The sequence below is a fragment of the Chiloscyllium plagiosum genome, unplaced genomic scaffold (genome assembly GCF_037043375.1).
Source record: "Chiloscyllium plagiosum isolate Xiang-an unplaced genomic scaffold, Cpla_swu_hap1 HiC_scaffold_1, whole genome shotgun sequence".
Classification (NCBI taxonomy): Eukaryota; Metazoa; Chordata; class Chondrichthyes; order Orectolobiformes; family Hemiscylliidae; genus Chiloscyllium; species Chiloscyllium plagiosum.
In genome coordinates, this window is record NW_028270139.1 from 163969145 (window position 1) to 163985337 (window position 16193).

The 16193-nt window shown below is 45.4% G+C and overlaps 1 protein-coding gene across 1 annotated transcript in view; it reads right to left on the reverse strand.

Annotated features, from left to right (window-relative positions):
* Positions 1-11271, reverse strand: part of LOC122555170 (hematopoietically-expressed homeobox protein hhex-like) — a 99407-nt gene extending 88136 nt beyond the window's left edge. The window contains exon 1 of the mRNA XM_087991953.1: positions 10933-11271. Coding sequence (XP_087848079.1) covers positions 10933-11266 — 334 coding nt within the window. The 5' untranslated portion in view covers positions 11267-11271. The remainder of the gene's footprint in view (positions 1-10932) is intronic.
* Between the last annotated feature and the right edge of the window lie 4922 nt (positions 11272-16193).

The window sequence follows — 16193 nt, forward strand, 5'->3', positions numbered from 1 at the left end:
ACCACCCAGTCTGATATCATCATACTGGTTTGATAATTTTTTGCCCTGCTAATGTAACATCATCGCACAACGTCGTGGGCTGAAGGGCCTGTTCTGTGCTGTACTGTTCTATGTAACTTGCTCCCAATTACAAATCTGCAAGAAACCACTTTGTGGTCAGACAAAAGCCTCCTCACATTTTGGGGACTCACTTGATGATAAGAAACTACCACTGGTAGCAGTTGTCATTCTCCAACTACAACAGTCTTCTCCTGTTCCTGTGTACTAGTCTTTAGGGGCTAAATGGTCTCTATTTGTGACAGGATTATGTTGCAGTTGTGCAGGACGTTGGTGAGGCTGCACTTGGAGTATTGTGTTCAGTTTTGGTCACCTTGTTATAGGAAGGATGTTATTAAACTGGAAAGAGTGCAGAAGAAATTTACAAGGATGTTGCCAGGACTCGACAATCTGAGTTATAGGGAGAGGTTGGACAAGCTGGAACTTTAGAGAATAGGAGACTGAGGGGGAATCATATAGAGCTGTAAAAGATCATGAGAGGTATGCAAAGGGTGAATGCACTCAGTCTTTTTCTCAGGGTTGGGAATCACAGACTAGAGGGCATCAGTTTAAGGTTAGAGGGGAAAGAATAAAAGGGAACCTGGGGCACAACTTTTTTTCGACAGAGAGTGGTACATGTATGGAATGAGCTGCCAGTGGAAGTGGTTGAGGCAGGTATACTGACAACATTTAAAGGGCATTTGGACAAATTCATGTATAGGAAAGGATTGGAAGGATATGGGCTAAGTGCAGGGAAATAGGGTTAGCGTGGATGGACATTTTGGTCGGCATGGACCAGATTGGGCCATTGGGCCTATCTCTGCGCTGTAGGACTCTATGACTGTATGACTGTGACTGTATGATTGTATGGCCTCCTCTTGTTTTGGATAACAGCCTAAAGGGGAATGAATGAACCCATTCCTTCAGGCCACAGTCTGTGTGTAAGAACCTCTCATCTTTGCTTCAGATGCTGACAGACCTCTCCAGCCCTTTCACATTTAATTTTTCCCGTGGGTCAGGGATGGAAATTGGAGTTGGTTACTTTCATCCCCTCCTCCAGCAGTTTGTAACTGAACGATTACCCAACACCCTGCCACTTCAGAGTTCTCTGTGGGACTTGTCACTCCCAATACTCACTTCTGCTGTTAGTTCCTTATTTCTTCGTTCACCACAACACCCTCAAACGACACAGTATTGCTATAATTGCTCATATTCTGCCCAGCAGAGAGGAAATGTCCCCCTATCAAGCCTCGGCAGACTGTTACCAATTTTCAAACACTTCCTGAATACTCAGCATTGACAATTGCTGATATCTATATGTTCAAGTATGTTTTTTTTATTTAAAAGAATCCAACCGGAAGAATGCTCAAAGCTGCACTTTTAAGATAGTTTAAAATAATGAGATAGTTTGCACAAAAAGCTCAACTTTGCTTCTTTCCCTCCAGAGACGTCCCATTTACCAGAATTACGGTAAACAAACTGACTTTTCTAAGTAAAGATGGGGACAAGGTGGGGGGGTGGGGGGTGGGGGTAGTGATGAGGCCGTTAATATTGAGACACAAGCACCATCAGATCACACCCTGCTTCATGTGAAAGAGGAACCAAAGTAATCACTTGGGCCTCACTGGCTGAAAATAGGTGGATTCTGTGGGTTTCGAGTGCACAGGGTTGGACACACTGAGACTGCTGAAATCTGGTGGCATTTTCTTTATCAAAGAGACACCAAGTAAAACCGCTGATGGGGAATCAGGGCCACACATCCAGAATTCACCTCAGCAATATTTCACACGACAGTGAGCAGTGTTTGAGTTCGTCTCACACAGCAAGACAGATAATAGAGAAATGTGAGGCGATGGATTTTGGTAGAAAAAACATGGGAAGACAATACAGACTCAATGGTACAACTTTGAGGGGAGTGCAGGAGCAGAGGGACCTCAGGGTTCATGTGCATGATTCTCTGAAGGGGGCCAGGCAAAGTGAAACGATTGCCAAGAGGCTTCTGGGATCCTTGGGTTTATAAATAAGAGGCGTACGGTATTAAAGCAATGATGTGATGCTGCACCTCGACCAATCATTGGTCAGGCCACATTCGGAGTATTGTGTTCAATTCTGGGAAACTTATTTAAGGGAAAATGTTAAAGCCCTGGAGACAGTGCAAAGTAGACTTACCAGAGTGATACAGGAATGAGGGGATTTAAATACAAGCGAAGATCAGAAAGATTGGGTTTATTCTCCTTGGAGCACAGAAGATTAATATGTGACCTTATTGAGCTGTTCAAAGTAAAGAAGAATATTCTTTTTCCACTAGTTGGTAAGTCAGTAACTAGGGCTCACAATTTTAAGATTGTCAGCAAGAGAGCTAGGAATGAGATGGGGAGAAACTTTTTCACTCACAGAGTTGTTGGGATTTGGAATGTGCTGCCCGGAAAAGTGGTGGAGGTGAATTCCATAGGAGGTTCCAAAAGAGAGTTGGATATACATCTGAAAGGGATGAAGTTGGAGGGCTGTGGAGTTAGGGCTGCAGGGTGGGCCCATCTGGGTAGCTCTTTCAGGAGCCAGTGTAGACAACAGGTCAAATAGCCTCCTTTTGTACTGTAAATTTCTATGATTCTACAACTAGATACCTATTCAGAGAGAAGTAGCACCATTGTTGTTTATTGCCCACATCCCCAGACGATCAAGGAACAGTGAGTTATGTGGCTTGAGAGGACAGCAGAGTGATGGTGGTACAATGTTTAGCTCCATTCATCAAGCCTCAGCTACTGAAGTGTTCATATGCAGCACAATCAGGACAACAGTATAAGGCAGGTACAGGATACTGATTGTGGATGATCAACTATGATCATAATGAATGGTGGTGCTGGCTCGAAGGGCCGAATGGCTTACTCCTGTACCTATTGTCTATAACTTGGGCTGATAAATGTCAAGTAATATTTGCACCATTTACATGCCAGCCAAAGAAAACCTCTGACATTCAATGGCATCACCATCACTGATTTCCCCTCTGTCAACATCCTGAGGGTTACCAAAGACTACCAACTGGGCTCACCATATAAGCACAGTGGCTACCAGAGGCTAGGAGTACTGCAGTGAGTAACTCACCTCCTGATCCCAAAGCTTGTCCACTATCTACAAGTCAGGAGAGTGATGGAATACTCCCTACTTGCCTGGATCGGTGCAGCTCTGAAAACATTCTCTTCAAAGCCAATCAGGATAAAGCAGTCCTGATTAGAGTGGAACCCTGACTACCACTGTAGTTTTTAATCCCTGCACCACAGGTACACACTGGCAGCTGACTTAGGTAAATATTGCCATTGCTCAACCAAAATCTTGGAATTCCATCGCTAAGGGCACTGTGGGTCAACCTACAGCACATGGACTGCAGCAGTTCAAGAAAGCAGCTCACCCCCATCTTCTTAAGGGACAACTAGGGACGGGCAATAAATGTTGGCTCAGCCAGCGATGTCCTCATCCCATGAAAGAAGCATGGAGAACACATTAATACATGGATTGGGGAGTATACAAATCTAGACAGGGTGGTGTACAGCAGGATTTCTGCCTCAGAGGATGTTACTGAGTCCATTATACTTTTACAGAAGCAAATCATGGGTCACATTTACTCTGATCCATTATTTTATTCCAGTCTTTTTCTACACTTGATTGGTGGAATTTGAACTCACATTGGTTATGTTTAGGGAGGGAGCCACAATGGAGGAAGAGAAATAGGCCATTCAGCATCTGCTCCACCATTCAATAAAATAATAACATTACAACAGAATAAAGTAAAATTTGACGCCGAGCCGCATAAGAGATGTGCAAGGGGAGGGAAAAGTCCACAGCTTATTCAAATTGTGAAGTTCAGAGAATCATCAGTCATTTCAGCACATAAAGAGATCATTTGGTTCCTCGATTCCACTCGAGTTCCCTGTCTTCAGCAATCCAGTCAGTCCCATTTGCCTGCTTCACCCTCATCATTCCCTGTAAGTCTGGGTTCCTCAAGAGCCCGTTAAACCTCTGTTTGGAATCAGTCATTGCGTTTCCTTCCGTCACCTTTACACACTGTGAGTTCCTGGTCATGGCAAGTTTTTTTTCTCATTTCCCTCCTCTATCTCTTGGCCCAAAATCTAACACGCATGTCTGCTTTTTTTATAGAGTCATAGAGTTGCACACAGCAGAAACAGACCATTCGGTCCAACTCATCCATGCCAACAAAATATTCTAAGTTGATCCAGTCCCTTTTGCCAGCATTTGGCCCATACCCCACTAAATCCTTCCTATTCTTTTCACTGTCGGCTAACAGGGACAGGTTTTCTTTGCCTGCCTCATCAAAATTTGCTCTTATCTTGCACTTTGCCGTTGAATTTCCCTCAACTAATTTGTTTGAAGGAGCATAACCCTATCATCTCTGATGCAATATTGCAGTTAAAATCACTCAGCACTGGAATCATTCCAAAAAAAGACCCCTCTGAATCCCCACAGGCACCTTTCCCAAACTATGGTGACCAGAACTTTATGCAATTTTATGGATGTTACTGAACCGTAGAGGTCCAATGTATCTCCCTATTGATGTACCTAATACCTTTAGTCACAAAGCCTATGATCTCTCATGGTTTGCTATTTGCTCTACCAATCAGTCCCACCACATCCAACACTGTCTCTCCCTGCTTTCTTCAGAAGATAAAGCCAAAAATTCCCCTCCTTATCTATTTTGCCAAAATACCTTCCCTTGCATTTCTCTGCATTAAACTCCGGCTGCCACTTGTCTGCCCATGTAAAAGATGCAAAGAGATGATAAAAAGGGTAGGGAGAGCTTAAGATTTCAGTGAGTGAACTCAGGGTGGAGGGACAGAAGAGTGGATCAGGTATCAGTTCAAACATATCAGTAAAGAATACTAATTTCCTGCTTTTAACGAGAAGTTAAGTGTACCAGCTTGCTGAAGGAGATTGCAGAGTTAAGGTGTCATGAGGCCAAGGAGGGATTTGGAAAGAAGGTGAAGAATTTTAAAATATATCAGAAGCCAAGAAACGAAGAAATGGCAGAAGAGTGTGGTAAAGTGAGATTGAAGCAAGTCAGCCATAGTCCTCGGACACAGTTTTCACAAGAGGTCATTCAGCCTATTGTTTTAAACCTACTTTCTAACCACCCTGCTCAGCAATATTGTTACACACCTTTGGAACAGGAGACTCCTAGCCCAAAGTTGGGGCACTACCACAATGGCTCTTTCTCAGCCCATTGTTAGCTTATGTTCATTCCCTGAAGGAATACATACTCCTTTCACTTTTTCTGCAGCTATACTTTTCAAATATCAATCCTTTACAAAATTACAATGTACGAGGAAGAACATTACAATTTATTAAAATAAAGCTCACATAAAAATCATTTAGTATCTCACGCCTGGTATATGCAACTCCTATGTTTTAAAACGGTGAAAATGAATATTCTTTGCTGATAGGTTAGAACACATTTTTTGTCAGAGTCATAAAGTCCTATAGCCCTTTGACCCAAACTGGTTGGTGCCGACCAAAATGGCCATCCACACTAACCCCATTTCCCTGCACTTGGCCCATGTCCTTCTAATCCTTTCCTATCCATGTAGTTGTCCAAATGCCTATTAAATGTTGTTAATGTACCCACCTCAACCACTTCCCCTGGCAGCTCATTCCATATATGTATCACCCTCTCTGTAAAAAGGTTGCCTCTCAGGTTCCCTTTTATTCTTTCCCTCTAACCCTAAACTGATGCCCTCCAGTCCTCAATTCCCCAACCCTGGGAAAATGACTGAGTGCATTCTCCCTCTCATGATCTTATAGCCTCAATAAGATTCCTCCCTCAGTCTCCCACGCTCTAAAGAAAAAAGTCCCAGCTTCTCCAACCTCTTCCTATAACTCAGACCCTTGAGTCCTGGCAACATCCTTGTAAATCTCTTCGGCACTCTTTCCAGTTTAACAACATCTTTCCTATAGCAATCGTGTTAAATTCTTCTACTATAATTAGCTTTGTAAGCAAAGTCACTGGATATATTTAAGAAAGAAATGTACTGATACCCAGAGGCAAAAGGTCATGGGGAGAAAATGGTAGGGAGACACTGAGATGGAGGATCAGTCATGATCAAGTCAAATTTTGGAATAGGCTGGATGGCCAAGTGGCCTTGGCTTGCAACCATTTTCTATGAATCTACTCAACTCATTCCCTCTTTCTCATTTACACAAATAAAAATGACACAAACATCACCAAATGGTGTGCTTTTGTGCTTAAGAAGAGTCATTTAACAGACTTTTGAATGGACCACTTACATATCAATGTTGTTAGAGTCATATAGCACAGAAACAGACCTTTCAATTCAACCAGTCCATGCCGAGCACAATTCCAAACTAAACTAGTCCCACCTACCTGCATTTGGCACATATCCCTCCAAACACTTCTTATTCATCTACTTATCCAAATATCATTTAAATATTGTAACTGTACTCGCATCCACCACTTCCTCTGGAAGTTTATTTCACATACGAACCACTCTCTATGTAAAAAAGTTGCCGCTTATGTCCCTTTTAAATCTTTCTCTTCACAACTTAAAAATATGACCACCCCCACCCCCCACCTCCAGTTTTGAAATCCCCCACCTTTTCTAAACTCCTCATGATTGTATAAACCTCTGTAAAGTCAGCTCTCAACTTCCCACACTGGAAAAACATCCCAGTCTATCCAGCCTCTCCCGATAACTCAAACGTTCCAATCCTGGGCAACATTCTGGTAAATCTTTCTCGACACCTTCTCGGCAGCTGGAACACTATATTCTTCATTCTGTTTTATGACCCTGATTTGCATGGATAGCACACAAAATATTTCACTGTATTTCAGTACGTGACAATAATGAATCAAACCAAGTACAAGACTTGAAATGTCAACTCTGTTTCTCTCTCCACAGATGCTGTCAGACCTGCTGAGTTTCTCCAGGAATTTCTGTTTTTGTTTCAGATTTCTAGCATCTGCAGTTGCTTGTGTTATTTAATATTTTCGTTGTTTCCCTCACCTTTTGAATCATAGAGTCATTGAGCACAGAAACAGACCCTTTGGTCCAACTCGTCCATGCCGACCAGATATCTTAAACTAATCTAATCCCATTTGCCGGCATTTTCCCTCTAACCCCTTCCCATTCACACACCCATCCAGATGCCTTTTAAATGTTGTAATTGTACCAACCTCCACCACTTCCTCTGGCAGCTCATTCCATACACGTACCACCCTCTGCGTGAAAAAGTTTCCCCTTAGGTCCCTTTTATATCTTTCCACTCTCACCCTAAACCTATGCCCTCTAGCTCTGGACTCCCCAACCCCAGGGAAAAGATCTTGTCTATTTACCCTATCCAAGTCCCTTATGATTTTATAAACTTCTGTAAGGTCGCCCCTCAGCCTCCGACGCTCCAGGGAAAACAGCCCCAGCCTATTCAGCCCCTCCCTATAGCTCAAATCCTCCAACCCTGGCAACATCCATGTAAATCTTTTCAGAACCCTTTCAAGTTTCACAACATCCTTCCGACAGCAGGGAGACCAGAATTGCACATGGTATTGAAAACATAGAACATAGAACAAAACAGCACAGAACAGGCCCTTCAGCCCTCAATGTTGCACCGACCTGTGAACTAATCTAAGGAGACAGTGAGGTCTGCAGATGCTGGAGATCAGAATTGAGAGAGTGGTGCTGGAAAAGCACAGCAGGTCAGGCAGCATGCGAGGAGCAGGAAAATCAACGTTTCAGGCCTGAGTCCATCGATTTTCCTGCTCCTCTGATGCTGCCCGACCTGCTGTGCTTTTCCAGCACCACACTCTCAGCTGTGAACTAATCTAAGCCCATCCCCCTAAAACATGGCCTAACAAATGCCCTGTACAGCTGCAATATGACCTCCCAACTCCTATACTCAATGTACTGGCCAATAAAGTTAAAAATCACACAACACCAGGTTGTAGTCCAACAGGTTTATGTGGAAGTACTACCTTTTGGAGCACCGCTCCTCCATCAGATAGATCACGGGGCAGGATCATAGCTACCTAATGAAGGAGCAGCGCTCTTAAAGCTAGTGCTTCCACATAAATCTGTTGGGCTATAACCTGGTGTTGTGTGATGTGTAACTTTGTCCACCCCAGTCCAACACTGGTATCTCCCCTGCAAGGCTGACCAATAAAGGAAAGCATACCAAACACCTTCTTCACTATCCCATCTACATGCGACTCCAATTTCAAGGAGCTATGAACCTGCATTCCAAACCCTGGGAAAGGTGTGGGCAGATTGTTTTCGAACTGCAGAGATATTTGGAGATAAGGGAGAGACTCCCAGGGATTGGGGATAGCGCTGGGAAGGGAAGAGTTTTTCTCTGCCAAGAAGTTGGCCTTTCTCCCTACCCTCTTCCTCTCACCCCCAGGTGACAGGAAATGGAAAGGGTCTGAAATCCACAGCGAGCATGGGAAATCTGTGTTCATCAGAGCTGCCTGAGACTGGGAGCTGAAGTCAGCCGGAGCTGTCGAGAAACGCGAGGGAAATTGAAACTGTCTGGATGTTTCCACGTGTTGAGCCCTTCCGACCCGTCCCGATGGGCACTGGTCCCGCTTTACCGTCCTACAAAATCCAGCAACAACACGCTACCTCCGTCCCTTCTCGGCCCGAGAGCAGAAGGAAAGGACAGAGAGAGAGAGAGAGAGTTAACGTTTGCAGTCCAGTGACCCTCCTGGAGGATGGATCTGATTGTCCCAATGTTTGTTGACAGTGAAGGGCAGGCTGGCTGGAAATCCAGAGAAGTCGGATTCAGGCAGCTTCAGAACCCCAGCTCAAAGCGGATTTGACGGGGTTAAACCCTCCGCACATCCAGTGCAGAATTCCTCTGGGAGTTCTGGGTTATGTATGTGTTCTTTTTAAAAATTATGTCAAATAAAGCGTCTGAATCCGACACCACCACAATATTCTCGCCCCGAATGTATTTTTAAAGCATTTTTTTTAAATCAAAGCGGGAAAAGTTCTCCTTGAAATCTACAGGAATATAAAGAGAGAACTTTGCGAGAGCTCTCTGCGCGTCTCATTCTCTCTCAGCTCCTCTCCTGACACTTCATTATTCCTGCTTTTTACACATTCTCTCCTCATTTGTTATTAATCTTACCCTCTCCCATTTCACTCCCTCCCTGTCCTCCTCCAATTTTATTGCCAATAGATCCCGTTCGTCTGAAAACACCGAGTATCTCTCAATCTCTTTGGTTCCTCTCTCCTTTTTCAGTCTTTACTCCGTCTCCCACACCCTTAAACAGACCCAAATAACTGTGGATGCTGGAAATCTGAACCGCAAACAGTTCTTCTGAAAACAATCAGGACTGGTAAAATTAACTCTGCTCTCTCTCTCTCTCCCCAGATGCTGCCAGACCTGCTGTTCCTCCAGCACTCTGGTTTTGTATAATTTTAACTCTCCCTGAGTGTGTTTGCTCTTTATCTTTCCCTCCTGTGCTTTCTCTTTATCACTCTCCTGTATTCTCTCTCTGTGTCCTCGCTCTCTCGTGTTCTCTCTCTCCTGTGTTCTCTCTCTCCTGTGTTTCTCTCTCTCCTGTGTTCTCTCTCTCCTGTGTTTCTCTCTCTCTCCTGTGTTCTCTCTCTCCTGTGTTTCTCTCTCTCCTGTGTTCTCTCTCTCTCTCCTGTGTTCTCTCTCTCCTGTGTTTCTCTCTCTCTCCTGTGTTCTCTCTCTCCTGTGTTTCTCTCTCTCTCCTGTGTTTCTCTCTCTCCTGTGTTCTCTCTCTCTCCTGTGTTTCTCTCTCTCCTGTGTTCTCTCTCTCCTGTGTTCTCTCTCTCCTGTGTTTCTCTCTCTCCTGTGTTCTCTCTCTCTCCTGTGTTTCTCTCTCTCCTGTGTTCTCTCTCTCCTGTGTTTCTCTCTCTCTCCTGTGTTTCTCTCTCTCTTGTGTTCTCTCTCTCCTGTGTTTCTCTCTCTCTCTCCTGTGTTTCTCTCTCTCCTGTGTTTCTCTCTCTCCTGTGTTTCTCTCTCTCTCCTGTGTTCTCTCTCTCCTGTGTTCTCTCTCTCCTGTGTTTCTCTCTCTCTCTCCTGTGTTCTCTCTCTCTCTCCTGTATTCTCTCTCTCTCCTGTGTTTCTCTCTCTCCTGTGTTTCTCTCTCTCCTGTGTTTCTCTCTCTCCTGTGTTCTCTCTCTCCTGTGTTTCTCTCTCTCCTGTGTTTCTCTCTCTCCTGTGTTCTCTCTCTCTCCTGTGTTCTGTCTCTCTCCTGTGTTCTCTCTCTCTCTCCTGTGTTCTCTCTCTCTCCTGTGTTTCTCTCTCTCCTGTGTTTCTCTCTCTCTCCTGTGTTCTCTCTCTCTCTCCTGTGTTCTCTCTCTCCTGTGTTTCTCTCTCTCCTGTGTTCTCTCTCTCTCCTGTGTTCTCTCTCTCCTGTGTTTCTCTCTCTCTCCTGTGTTTCTCTCTCTCCTGTGTTCTGTCTCTCTCCTGTGTTTCTCTCTCTCCTGTGTTCTCTCTCTCCTGTGTTTCTCTCTCTCCTGTGTTTCTCTCTCTCTCTCCTGTGTTCTCTCTCTCCTGTGTTTCTCTCTCTCTCCTGTGTTCTCTCTCTCTCCTGTGTTCTGTCTCTCTCCTGTGTTTCTCTCTCTCCTGTGTTTCTCTCTCTCCTGTGTTCTGTCTCTCTCCTGTGTTTCTCTCTCTCCTGTGTTCTCTCTCTCCTGTGTTTCTCTCTCTCCTGTGTTCTCTCTCTCTCCTGTGTTCTCTCTCTCTCCTGTGTTCTCTCTCTCTCATGTTCTCTCTCTCCTGTGTTTCTCTCTCACTCACTCTCTCTCGCGCGTTCGCTTTCTCCTGTTATCTCTCTCTCTCTCTCTGTGTGTGTGTCTTGAGTTCGGTCTCCCCGGCCCCGCTCCAGCTGTAGTCTCTTACCCAGGGGGAGAGGTCTGTAGATGGGGTGCTGGAACTCGGCAGCAGTCGGCTGGTAGATGGGAGCCAGATGTTGTGGGAGCACTGGCGCCCGGTACAAAGGTGGGGATAGAGCAACTTGGCCAGCTCGCTGGTACACTGCTGCCCTGAAGCTGGCGAGCGGCAGCGGCGGTGGCGGTACCACAGCCGGGAACGGGCTGCAGGAGACGGCCCGGCTCTGTGAGCCCCCGGCGGCATCACGGCTCAGAATGTCCTCGATGTAGAAGCGGGTGGGCTGCTGGATGGGGCTGGGGGCCCGGAGGAAACTCTCAGCGCCTGGGGGGCGGTGGAAGTGCATTGCAATCTCTGCACTCGGGGGGGAAAAAAAAAAGCCAGCCACAGAAATACAGACAAGTTATCACTGCACTCAGTAACTCTCTCTCTCTCTCTCTCTGTGCATCCGAGTTTGCAAAAAAACCCGACATAAGCAGGGCGGGGATTATTGGCCAATCATTCAACCTCATTGCTCAGAAAGTGGCCACTCGGCCCCTTGCACATGTGCCAACTCTTTGAGAGTACATACTCTCAAACCTGCCTTTACTACTGCAGTCCCGAGAACACTCTCCAACCCCCCCAACCTGTTGCTACATCTCAGGAAAACCTGCCAATTTCAATGCTGGCTCCAAAACATTTCGAATTAGATTACCTACAGTGTGGAAACAGGCCCTTCGGCCCAACCAGTCCACACTGACCCACCCCCCCTCTGACAAATGCACCTAACACTGTGGGCAATGTAGCATGGTCAATCCACCTGACCTGCACATCTTTGGAGTGTGGGAGGAAACCCACGCAGAGACAAGGAGAATGTGCAAACTCCACATAGATCCACACAGACCTGAGGCTGGAATTGAATCCAGGTCCCTGGTGACCCAGGTTAGCAGGGCTGACCACTGTGCCGCCCATGAATTCTGAAGAAGTGGGACACTGGATCAGAAATGTGAACTCTGCTTTCTCTCATCAGAGCTGCAGAGTTTCTCCAGTACTGTCTGTTCCCCTGAATGCTTACACTAACCGGGTAAAGGTTCTTATTGGAAAGTGGTGTGCCCTCATCTCTGAGCCAGGAGGCCCAGAGTTAAATCTCAGCTGCTCCACAGGTATGTAATAAGGTCTCTGACCAGGGCAATTAAGAAAATATCTACACCCACCAGCTGAGTGTTTTCTTGGATTATTTTCAGAGACTGGTCCTGGATCCCTTGGAGTTTAGAAGGATGAGAGATGACCGTGTACCAATGTATCACATTCTCACACTGCTGGTCCTCAAAGTTGCCCTTTGAGAAGGTGGGCTGCCTTATTGAACCGCTACAGCCCATGTGCTGTGGGTTGACCCACAATGCCCTCAGGGAGGGAATTCCGAGATTTTGACCCAGCGACAGTGAAGGAACGGCGATATATTTCCAAGTCAGGATGGTGAGTGGCTTGGAGGGGAACTTGCAGGAGAGTGGTGTTCCCATGTACCTGCTGCCCTTGTCCTTCTGGATGGAAATGGTCCTGGGTTTGGAAGGTGCTGTCTGAGAATCTTTGGTGAATTTCTGCAGTAAATATCTGCTGTTGGGAAGATTTTAAACTAATGTGGCAGGAGGCTGGGAACCAGAGAGAAGACTAGTAAACAGTGAGGTGGAAACTAGAGACTGTAGGTATCATGAAGTTAGCATTTCCAAGGGGGAGAGTAGGCAGAGAGCAGATGAGTGCAAAAGAACTGGCAGCCTGAAGTGCATCTACTTTAATGCAAGGAGTATAGTGGATAAGGCAGATGGATCTTAGAGCTTGGATTGGTGCCTGGGAGTATGACGTTATTGTGATCACAGAGACTTGGTTGAAGGAAGGGCATGGTTGGCAACTGAATGTTCCAGACGCTTCAGACAGGACAGGGAGGGAAGTAAAAGGGAGGAGGACTTGCATTGCTGGTCAGGGATGTTATCATAGTTGTGCTAAAGGAGGACACTATGGAGGGTTTGAGCAGTGGGGCAGAATTTGTAAGGAGCGTCCAGGAGAGTTTTCTAGAGCAGTATGCCAATAGTCCGATGAGGGAAGGGGCCATATTGGACCTGGAATTGGTGAATGAGCCAGGCCAGGTGGTAGAAGTTGCGGTGGGGGATTTCTTTGGGAATAGTGACCACAATTTTGTAAGTCTTAGAATACTCTTAGACAAAGATGGGAGTGGTCCTCAGGGAAGAGTACTAAACTGGGCCAAGGCCAATTATGTCAAAATTAGGCAGGAGCTGGGAAATGTGGATTGGACGTAGCTATTTGAAGGGAAGTCCACATTTGAGATGTGGGAGGCTTTCAAAGATAGGTTGAAGATAATGCAGGATAGGCATGTCCCTTTGAAAACAAGGGATAGGAAGGGCAAGGTTTGTGAACAGTGGATGACAGGAGAAATTATGCAAATAGCCAAGAGGAAAAGGGAGGCATACATAAGGTCCAGGCAGCTAAGACCAGAAGGGGCCTTGGAGGAATATTGGGAGAGTAGGACCAATCTTAAATGAGGAATCAAGTGAGCTAAAAGGGATCATGAAATAACTTTAGCGAGCAGAATTAAGGAGAATCCCAAGGCCTTTTATTCTTATATAAGAAACAAAAGGGTAACTAGAGAAAGGGTTGGTCCACTAAAGGATAACGAAGAAAGGCTGTGTGTCGAACCTGAGAAAATCGGTGAGATTCTCAATGGTTACTTTGCATCAGTGTTCACTGAGGAGAGAGACATGATGAATGTTGAGATTAGAAATAGACGTTTGTTTACCCTGGATCACGCTGACATAACGAGGGAAGATGTGTTGGGTAGGCTAAAGGATACTAAGGTGGACTAATCCCCAGGACCAGATGGGATCTATCCCAGGTTGCTGAGGGAGGTGAGAAAAGAAATATTGGGGCCCTGACAGATATCTTTGTGGCATCCTTAAACACAGGTGAAGGGCTGGAGGACTAGAGGGTTGCTAATGTTATTCCAGGTAACTACAGAACAGGAAGCCTGACATCAGTGATGGGAAAGTTGCTGGAGAAGGTACTGGTGGATAAGGTCTATTTATGTTTGGAAAAGAATGGGCTTATCAGTGATAGGTTTTGTGCGGGGTGGAAATCATCCCTGACCAACTTAAGAGAGTTCTTTGAGAAAGTGACCAAGTTGATAGATGAAGGAAGGGCTGTAGATGTCATTTACATGGATTTTAGTAAGACGTTTGATAAGGTTCCCCATTATAGACTAATGGAGAAAGTGAAGTCACATGGTGTGCAGGGTGTTCTAGCTAGGTGGATAAAGAACTGGTTGAGCAACAGGAGACAGAGAGTAGTAGTTGAAAAGAGTTTCTCGAAATGGAGAAAGATCCACAGGGATTAGAGCTGGGTCCACTGTTATTTGTAATATACATAAATGATCTGGAAGAGGGCATTGGTGATCTGATCAGCAGGCTTGCAGATGACACAAAGATTGGGGAGTAGCAGAAAGCATAAGAGGCTGTTAAAGAATACAGGAGAATACAGATAGACTGGAGAGTTGAGCAGGGAAGTTGGGCAGATGGATTTCAATCCAGGCAAGTGTGAGGTGATGTATTTTAGGGAAATCTAATTCTAGAGCGAATTATACTGTAAAAGGAAGAGCCTTGGGAAAAGTTCATGGACAGAGAGATCTGGGAGTGCAGGTCCATTGTACCCTGAAGGTGGCTGCACAGATGGATAGAGTGGTCAAGAAGCCATATGGTATGCTTGTCTTCATCTGATGGGGTATTGAGTTTAAGAACTGGCAGGTCATGTTAAAATTGTACAAGACATTGGTTCGGCCGCATTTAGAATACTGTGTACAGTTCTGGTTGCCATATTACCAAAAGGATGTGGACGCTTTGGAGAGGGTGCAGAGAAGGTTTACAAGGATGTTGCCTGGTATGGAAGGTGCTAGCTATGAAGAAAGGTTGAGTAAGTTAGGATTGTTTCATCAGAAAAAAGGAGATTGAGAGAGGACCTGATTGAGATCTACAAAATCATGAAGGAAGAGACAGGGTGGATAGAGACAAGCTTTTTCCCAGGGTGAAGGATTCAATAGCGAGAGGTCACGCGTTCGAGGTGAGAGGTGAAAAGTTTAAGGCAGAAAGTACTTTACACAGAGGGTGGTAGATGCCTGGAGTGCATTGCTAGCAGAGGTGGTAGAGGCAGGCATGGTAGATTCATTTAAGATGCATCTGGACAGACGCATGAGTAGGTGCGGAGCAGAGGGATACAGATCCTTAGGAATTGGGCGATAGGTTTAGACAGTGGATTTGGATCGGCTCAGACTTGGAGGGCCGAAGGGCCTGTTCCTGGGCTGTAAATTTTCTTTGTTCTTTCTTTGTACATCTTGAAGATAGTACACACTGCTGCCAATGAGTGTCAGTGGTGGAGGGAGTGGTTGTTTGTGGATGTGGTGCCAATCAAGTGGGCTGCTTTGTCCTGGATGATGTCAAGCTTCTTGAGTGTTGTTGGAGCTGCCCCCATCCAGGCAAGTGGGGAGTATTCCATCACACTCCTGACTTGTGCCTTGTAGATGGTGGACAGGCTTTGGGGAGTCAGGAGGTGAGATATTCACTGCAGGATTCCTAACCTCAGTGTAGGCAGTCTCACAGAGTTCTCTTATGAAGAACCCTGGTGTCCGAAGAAATATTTGTCTCCCAATCAATACTGAGAAATCATGATGTGGTTATTTATCTCATTGCTGTTTGTGGGACCTTGCTATACCTCCGATATTACAGCAAAAGCAGCTCACAGAAAGTTCTTTGGGACCTCATGAGATTGTGAAAGGTGCTTTTTCTTAAAAAAAAATCTTGTAATCTTGATCAAATCATACTTGCTCTGCTAATCTAGTTCACCTCAAAATAATTATATAGAGTCATAGAGTTGTACAACACAGAAACAGACCCTTCAGTCCAACGCATTCACGCCGACCTGATATCCTAAATTCATCTAGTTACATTTGCCAGCACTTGACCCATATCCCTCTAAACCCTTCCTATTCAAACACTCATCCAGATGCCTTTTAAATGTTGTCATTGTACCAGCCTCCACCACTTCCTCTGGCAGCTCATTCCATACACGCACAACCCTCTCCGTGAAAAAGTTTACCCTTAGTCCTTTTGAAATCTCACCTTAACCATCCCGTCTTAGATTTCCCCTTATCCTGGGGAACAGACCTTGGCTATTTACCCTGTCCATGCCCCTCATGATTTTATAAACCTCTGTAAGATCACCCCTCAGCCTCCGAT